The sequence below is a fragment of the Carassius gibelio genome, chromosome B5 (assembly GCF_023724105.1).
Source record: "Carassius gibelio isolate Cgi1373 ecotype wild population from Czech Republic chromosome B5, carGib1.2-hapl.c, whole genome shotgun sequence".
In the NCBI taxonomy this organism is placed as follows: domain Eukaryota; kingdom Metazoa; phylum Chordata; class Actinopteri; order Cypriniformes; family Cyprinidae; genus Carassius; species Carassius gibelio.
This window is the reverse complement of record NC_068400.1, coordinates 3,427,341-3,436,371: the sequence shown is the minus strand read 5'-3', so window position 1 is coordinate 3,436,371 and position 9,031 is coordinate 3,427,341. Positions and strand designations below refer to the sequence as shown.

The 9,031-nt window shown below is 40.9% G+C and overlaps 1 protein-coding gene across 1 annotated transcript; it reads left to right on the top strand.

The window, feature by feature from the left end:
• Positions 1 to 497: 497 nt before the first annotated feature.
• LOC127958163 (uncharacterized) lies at positions 498 to 3,183 on the top strand. Its single transcript, XM_052556962.1, has 4 exons — positions 498 to 947; positions 1,204 to 1,359; positions 1,451 to 1,543; positions 2,080 to 3,183. The coding sequence occupies exons 1-4, from the start codon at positions 795 to 797 to the stop codon at positions 2,389 to 2,391; spliced, it is 714 nt and encodes a 237-aa protein (XP_052412922.1). The 5' UTR covers positions 498 to 794; the 3' UTR covers positions 2,392 to 3,183.
• The last annotated feature ends 5,848 nt before the right edge of the window (positions 3,184 to 9,031 follow it).

Genomic DNA, 9,031 nt, shown 5'->3' with positions numbered 1-9,031 from the left:
TTTTATGAAGGTATATATTATGAAGATTTTTATTGATTTATGAAACTCGTGTTCGCAAGTTATTTGCTCCGCTTACTTGTATGGTCTCTCATTTATGATTAACATTAGCTTTACATGAAGGCCCAAACACATGTCTTTAGTGACATGCCTAAACACTTATTTTAAATCATTGTGTCGACCAGCATACTCGCAAAGAAGTGATCTGTTTATGTGAGCCAGGTGGTTAATTCACTTTGTCTTTTGTAGGACGGGGTAGGCCTGCTGCTGAACAACAATTAGGACAGGTTTTGAATAATCCAGTCACATGAAAAAGTAATTTGCACCATTTAATGTTTGCTTTGGAGGATAAGTTTTGTTATTTATCTTTCTTCTCTCCTATGCTCTACCTCACCATTCTCATTGGCTCAATGTGGAAATGCAAAGATTGTGGTGTCTCCAAAGCCAAGCGTTCTGAGCTTCTCAAACATTTTAAGCTTGATCATAGGAATGTTGGACATCGTCATCCTTATCCTTGCGTTTATTCAGACTGTCCTTGTTCATTTAAAACTTGGAGTTCTCTGAAGAGCCATGTGTCAAGGAGGCATCCTCAGCATCCCTCTCAAAAAGATGAATTGACAACTTATAAATGCTTGCTTTGTGAATACAAACACACATCATCATTTAAAGACTATTTCCATCATATTGGGCAGCACCTGAAAAATAATGAAACTGTTCCTTGTGTCTTTAGTGACAGTTGAAAGGTCTCGGATACCCTGAGTATTTGGTAAATTCTCTGAAAACCAAAGCCTCAGACCATGCTTTTCCAGCAAAAAATGTTAAACGACCTAAACGTGGTGAGGCCAATCATATCCCATCCCTACCTATTGGAGAGACAAGAGATTGTGGAAAACCAACCTAGTGTTCAAGATCTGCAAGAAAGATGGCCAGCTCTGTTTCAACAAGAGGAGGTAAAAGCATTTATTTTATTAAAATTTTTTAAAATGTACTAAAACTTTAAAATGACTTAAATTGGAATTACCATAGGTTTTACCATTGGAGTTTAGTATGTAGTGTTTTTGAAAATGTCTTGGATGCCCTAATTATATGTTTTGTTGTTTAATGCATTGTGTGCATATGTCTTTTACAACTAGTTCTCAAAGTAAAATCGTTTTTTTTTTTTTCTCTCTCTCCAAGAAGTATATTTTCTGTTTCTCTTTCTTACAGATTAATGCAGAATATTTTCGCATCACAACCTTACCTTTACAATCAAGATTTATGGCCTCTTTGGACAGACAGAGCTCTCAGCTTCTCCAGGTTATTAGGAGCAAAGGTGGAGCCCTCCGTGAAAAAACCAAGGACACTATTAAAGTTATGGATCAGGTATTGGTTACATGCAAACAAATTTGCTTGTGGCGATCAATTTAGTAGTGTATTGGTCTAATAAAAACAATACATCTTGAACATTTTGTAGAGTTTGGACATAGACATCAGAAGAGAGTGCCTGCTGAAGTGCCTGATCACATACCTTGGTGAAGATACAAGCTGTCTGATCAAAGAATACCAGGTAATGTAGACAATGTAAACTACTGAAATCTTCTACAACCATGTTTGCCTTAAAGTTATATTTCACTACCAAATCAACATTTCCCTATGTTTTACTCGCCCTCAAAGCATCCTAACTAAATTTTGATTTGGTAGTGACATATCACTTTATAGTAGTAATTGTGTTATCATTTACACATCAGCCTGTGTGACTTTCTTCCACGAATATGTCTGATTATCTACAATGGTCAACACATTGTACGGGCGTTTGCTTGTACAAAGTGTTTAAAAGCATTTTCAAAGCTAAAGAAAGTGTAAAAGTACGTCTTCACCCAAAAATAGTAATCACTTACTCTACTTTTGCAATAAGCCGTTTACATTTTATTTTTATGCTGGACACAAATGAAGACATTTTAATGAAAGTTAGCAACAGATGTTTGGGCTCTACATTGATCTCCATAGTAGGAAAGCTAAATAAATTTTGTAATTTTCAGATGAAGGGATATTTTTTTTTTTTTTTTTCACAGTCCCTGAATTTACTCTCTCCTATGTTTTTAGGCTGACCAGAGGGAGGAAGCAGAGAGAGAATTTGAAAAGACCACCATGGCGTTTTTTGTGATCCGTGAAACTGATGCTCTTAGTCGTGCACTGGACATTTCCATTGTCATTGACGGTGTGGAAGTACTCAATGAGTTGCCCTCTGTTGCATGTGCCTGTGCTATGATGTTTGGACTCATTTATGCACTGAACTTAAAATATCCTGAAGGACTCAAATACACCTTTGAGGCCTTTCAAAAAATAATCATGGACATAGAGAGTAAGCAGATGAGCCAAAGGGTGCAGAACCTCTCTTCAAAGCTGCAGGAATGAATTTGTTTCCTTTGACTCAGCTACAGTGTTCTGCTGATGCTACATTTCTTTGAAGATGTTGGACCGTATAAATCCTTTTATACAAAGTTAACTGTACTACTGTTTACTAAACCGGATTTGTTTTATCTTGGTTAAATTGTGTTTTATCTAGGGTCAATTAAATAGCTTACCCAAAAATAAAAATTCTTACGTTGTTTAATCATCCTTAAGCTATTCAAGTATTTAACTTTACATTTGGTTCAGAGACATTTCGACAATTATGAGAGAAGTTTCATTTTTGGGTAAACTATTCCATGAAGGTGAAAATTTATTTTTAAATTTCAATTTATTTTTTTATTTCTACCATTGGCTAATTTGGTAGGTGTTTTATTAAAAGTGTTTTGTTTTACACTGCCCAATTTAAAGCAGTTTTTGGGCCAAACTTGTTTTAACTTCTAAAGGTTTGATTTGTGTAGTCAGTTCTGATTGACAGTTCATGGAAATGATTACAGAATTTTAAATGTTTGATTGTGTAGTCAGATCTGATCAGATCGTTCATGGAAAGATTGTATGTTTCTCTTCGAAACCATAACTGATTCTTATGGTGAATTTACATTGTATCCAGTGTGTCAATGCACAATGTGTTTTTATAAAAATTCTATACACATTGTAGAAATGTTTTATGACAAAAATTGTCAAGTTTATGATGTGTTTATATTGTTAGACAGTGTGTATTTGTATCAGGATACTGTACACATTGTAAAAAAAAAAATGTTGTATTATGACAAAATAAATTGTCAAATGTTTGATGCTTGAAGTCATTCATCTTAGTTGATAAAATTACACATTCTGAAAGTATTTTTTTTTTCATATTATATCAATATTTTAAATTGTATTTGTTTGGATATTTGGTTAGATAGAAAGTAAAATAATTAAGTTAATACAAAGAAAAAACATTAAGACAAAGTATAATTTGAGATTTCATTGAACTTAAAAATATTATTTGATTTTGAGATACTTTTTGCTTTGGCTAAGCAATAGATAGTTAATTATTTTCAAAGTAAAAATTTTAAGTTGATAAAAAGTAAAGTAATTAGATGTAACAAGTTGACGCAATTTTTTTTACTTTGATCCAATGAAACACTTTTTTCAGTGTATATATAGCAAAATTGTAATAATGTGAGAAATGTTGAAGGTGTCTGAATAAATGTAGGCTTGATTGTATATTTCATTTTTACATTGAAGACTATCCAGTGCTTTTTTACATTTAATTATTTGGTTTCTGTACCTTGACGCCTACAAACTTGAGAAAACCTTAAACATTGTGTAAATAGCACAAATAAATAAAAATAAACAAACATACAAATTAGACAATTTCAAACAGGGCCCACTGGTACAACCTTCACCGGGTCGCCGCTAGTGCAATGTGGAATTAGTTTACAGCTTTTTCAAGCAGTTTGTGATGCATTTTGGAAACAGGAGATGTACATTTCTAATGCACCACCTAGCTTGATAAACCCCTTCTCAAAGACTTACTGTTTGTCAATTTTATTTGGGTAACACACATATTCTGAATGCCGTCGGCAGAATTCGAATGAGCCATTTTAATCTAGATTAATCTAGATTAATTTCAAGATCACAGTGAGATTAATCTAGAATAAAAAAATTAATCTATGCCCACCTCTAATTAATAAATTAAAAAAAATGTTCACTATTGTGCTAAGAAGTCTCTGGGTTAATTTTACACTGTTTCCCTTGGTTTGGTTTTTAGTCTGCATGTGAAAGCGATTTTCCCCTTTTCCCTTTCCCATTTAAATGTGTTTGATCTTATTCAATCTTATTTTCTGTCTTTCATGCAGACCTTATTTATTCTCTCTTCCAGCTTCTGTGATTTACTTTGGAAATGAAGTTCAGGTAAAAATCAGTCTTATGCAACCTGGTTAATGACAATCAACTTCCCAGTCTCGTCCACTTTGCAGCTTATTTCAAACAAATGAAAATCTAGATCACTAAAAGACAATTCATGATGTAAGACAGCATCTTTTACATTTACATTTTTTACTTGAGTCATTTAGCAGACACTTGTATCCAAAGCGGCTTACAAAAGAGGAATGAGCAATGGCATACAAGTGCTATAACAGTGCAAATAGCAAGGGCTTTTTAAATACTATAATAAAAAATAAAAAACAGATAGAATAGAAAAAGAATAAAGCATGTTTTAGAGGTCTTTTTTGCTTTTGTTAATTGTATAACTAATAAAAACAAAACAAATGAGTACAAACATATTAGAAAAGCTAGTGTTAGTTTTTTTTTTTAATGAAAATAATTAGAATAGAAAGTTCTAGAGGTAGAGGATCAAATAAAGATGGAAGAGATCTGTTTTTATGTGTTTTCAGTCGATTCTTGAAGATATGGCTAAGAACTCAGCTGCTCAGATTGAGTCGGGCAGGTCATTTGTTTGTAGTTTGTACTGCAATTATACTAAAAGTGAACTTCTAGGTAAACTGACAGTTTATTAATTAAATACTTTGTACACTTTGAAGTATAGTCTCAGTAAACGACTAGTTTATTAGTTTTATACTGCAAGTATACTCATAAGTTTTCGTTAAGTGAACTTTACATCATACTTTAAGTATACTACTACTGTCCCAATTTAGGTTTCAATTTGTATATATTTTGTTAAATGAATATCTGAACATAGAAAACATCAAAAGAAATAACAGGGTATCTGCTTCTTAACAAAAATATTTTATTCTAGCTTCATAAATTCTTTTTTATAAACACTTTAATGTAGGTATGTTAAAAAAATAAAGAAAGAAATAACATTTTGAACAAAAAGCTGAAAAAAGACTATAAATTGGATTCAGAATGATAATCAAATGTAAATGGAGTCATTCAACACCCCAAAGCTTGACTGTAATTATTACCTCTTCATCGGTTGACAATTTATTCCATAACATTACAGTTTTGATGCTGTTTCATGTCAAATAATCGTGTTACATGTGTTAGTGTCTGTTGTTTGTTTTTTCTTCTTCACTTGTGTTTTTTTTTTTTGGGGGGGGGGGAAATTCTGTGCATAAGATGTGTACTAGCACCCTCTACCGTATAATAATGAAAACACGGATTCTAGGAGCACAAGTATAGTTCAAATATATTTAGACTTTTTTTAAGTATAAGCATACGTAAATGTCATTTTAAGAATATTTCTGAGAAGTACATAAAAAGTCAACTAAAAGCATAATTTCCTATTTTTTGTTTAAAAGAAGTATACTAATAGCACACTTGAATAAACTTCTTTTTCCTAGGGTAGAAGAGTACCATCCTCAGGAAAGGTTAAGGTTCAGGTTTTCGTCGAAAAAGTTACCTAGTGGTCCTATGGGCCAATATATAACTACAAATTGGATTTTAAGAGGGTAGGTAATAGTAACTGGGTATCAACAGCTCCTTCAGGTCTCATTCAAAGATGGTAAAGGATTACATTTCCAATCGTTAGAGATAAGCAGACCAGTAACTCCAACTCTTCAAGTCAAATGGGGGGAGTGGGAAAATGAGAAATTATTGGGCATTGCTGCAGGTAGCAGTATCGTCTGGTTTGATCCAAAACTGTTTTGATGTTGTCTGTTTTGACTTTACAGATCACTTTAAGTCATGCACAGAATGAATTACATGAAACAAAATACAATTGTCCTAATATATTCATGGAACATGATACTGTATGACCCCGAATAGTCGACGAACTGAAGCTTTGATTCGAGGAGCCTGGTTCGACTACCAATCTAACAGTCGAATATTCGCAGGGTGTTATTGATTATACCATTTTGACTATATGGGGGAAATACCGTTTTTCTCCCAATAAGTTAATATACTATTATGATAAAGTTGTAAGAATCTGAAAGAAAGAAGCTTCAAATTAATATTTTAAAGTGCGTGAATAAATCCAACCACCCCTATGGATTTATGTTTCACTTTCCATAATCTGAGACTGAAAGAGGAGCATCTTGGCGGCAGGGATTTAAAACTTTACTAAGACTCAAATTTTTTAAAATAAAATAGTTAATTGTTATGGTTTCGCCAGCGTTAAGTGTTAGCTATCTGTTCATCAAAACATAAAACATTATTTACCCTATCTATGAAAATCCTTCGTCGGGGACACTCCTAGTATGAACACGTCATCACACAAAAAGCTTTTCTCCAGCACACAGCCTGCTAGCCCGGCCGGGAACCGCCGACGCCGGAGTCCAGCAAGGCGCCCTCGACGAGGCCCCGCGCTGCTGACGTCGGACAGCCCTCGAGGAGGTGAGTCCCCCTCCCAAAACTCTAACCTGTTCTTCGATGTCTTCCAGCAGATAGCGGGAGGGGGGACGCTCGCCAAAGAGCAGCGTGGGGACGAGCGCCTCAAGCATTGCTGGTCTCAAGTGCGGGTGGCGGAAGGAGAGGATCTACAACCAGCTCCCCACACCCCACTTCATCATCCAAAACGGCCTGCTCTATTATGTCGGCCAGCGGAGGGGGGAGGAAAAGACGCTGTTGGTGGTACCGCGGAGCAAAGTCCCGGCGGTCTTGGAACTCGCCCACGCCCACCCGATGGCTGGCCACCTAGGCGCCCAAAACACTGTGCAACGGATCCGGGACCGCTTCCACTGGCCAGGACTGGAGGCGGATGTCAAGCGGTACTGCCAAGCGTGCCCGACGTGCCAACGGACCTCGCCACATACTCCTCCCCCTAGCCCGCTGATCCCGCTGCCGATCATTGAGGTGCCCTTCGAGCGCATCGGGATGGACCTGGTGGGGCCGCTGCCGAAGTCCGCCCGGGGGCATGAACATATCCTGGTTATCGTGGATTATGCCACCCGCTACCCAGAGGCCATTCCCCTCCGCAAGGCCACTGCCAAAAACATCGCACAGGAGCTCTTCCTACTGAGTAGTCGGGTTGGCCTACCAGCGGAGATCCTGACCGACCAGGGCACCCCTTTCATGTCCCGGATCATGGCTGACCTCTGCAAACTCCTCAAAGTCCGACAGATCCGGACCAGCGTATACCATCCACAAACCGATGGGCTCGTGGAACGCTTTAACCAGACCCTTAAACAGATGCTGCGACGTGTCGTGGCCGAGGACCGACGCGACTGGGACCAGATGATCCCGTATGTGCTGTTCGGGGTCCGGGAGGTGCCCCAGGCGTCCACCGGCTTCACGCCCTTCGAGCTCCTCTTCGGCCGCCAACCCCGAGGGCTCCTAGATGTCGCCCGGGAAGCCTGGGAACAACAGCCTGCGGTATGTCGGACCACCGTCGAGCACGTCAAGGCCATGAGAGAGCGGATCGACAGGGTCATGCCATTGGTCCGGGAGCATCTGACCAAGGCCCAGCAAGACCAGCAGCGCCTCTTCAATCGGGCTGCCCAACCCCGGGAGTTCCAGCCGGGAGACCACGTCATGGTACTGGTCCCCACCTCAGCCTGTAAGTTCCTGGCCCGCTGGCAGGGCCCATATACGGTCACCGAACGGGTGGGACCCGTCACCTACAAAGTGCGCCAACCCGGTCGCCGAAGGGAAGAGCAGCTCTATCATATAAACCTGTTGAAGCGCTGGGTGGGGACCGGGCCCCAGCTCTCGGCCCTCGCCGCCACCTCTCCCGTGGTTGTGGACATGGATCCCCATCTCTCCGCAGCCCAGAAGACGGAACTGCAGCACCTGGTCGGTCAGTTCTCGGATGTGTTCTCCCCTCTGCCAGGGCGGACGACCGTCATCCAGCACGAAGTCCGAACACCACCAGGAGTCATCGTCCGGCAGTGGCCCTATCGTGTCCCGGAGGCTCGGCGACACGCAATCGAGACAGAGGTACAGGAGATGTTGAAGTTGGGGGTAATTGAGCCCTCGCGGAGTCCATGGTCCAGCCCCATCGTCATGGTCCCGAAGCCCGACGGCACCCTAAGGTTCTGCAACGACTTCCGCCGCCTAAATGAGGTCTCTGAATTTGATGGCTATCCCATGCCCCGCGTCGATGAGCTCCTGGATCGACTAGGAAGGGCCTGGTTCATATCAACTCTCGACCTCACCAAGGGGTATTGGCAAGTCCCCCTGTCTAAGGATGCCAAGCCTAAGACAGCCTTCTCGACCCCCAGTGGCCACTGGCAGTACCGGGTCCTTCCCTTCGGCCTGCACGGGGCCCCCGCCACATTCCAGAGGCTCATGGATGTCCTGCTGAGGCCCCATATGGCCTACGCCGCGGCCTACATCGACGACGTGGTCATCCATTCAGAGACCTGGGGGGAACATTTAGAGCGGCTCCGGAGGGTGCTGCTGGACCTCCGCCGGGCGGGGCTCACCGCCAACCCCCGGAAATGTCACCTGGCTCTCTCCGAAGCCAAGTACCTGGGCTTCTGCGTGGGACGTGGCCTCATCCGCCCCCAGGAAAAGAAGGTGACAGCTATCCTCTCGGCACCGCGGCCCTCTACCAAGACCCAGGTACGAGCCTTTTTGGGGTTGGCAGGATACTACCGATGTTTTATCCCTAACTTCTCCTCCTTAGCCTCTTCCCTGACAGATCTGCCCAGGAAGGGGCAACCGGAGAAGATAGCCTGGAGTCCAGAAGCGGAAGAGGCGTTCCAGCAGGTGAAGTCAGCCCTCACCACAGAGCCAGTCCTGCGAGCCCCCGACTTCA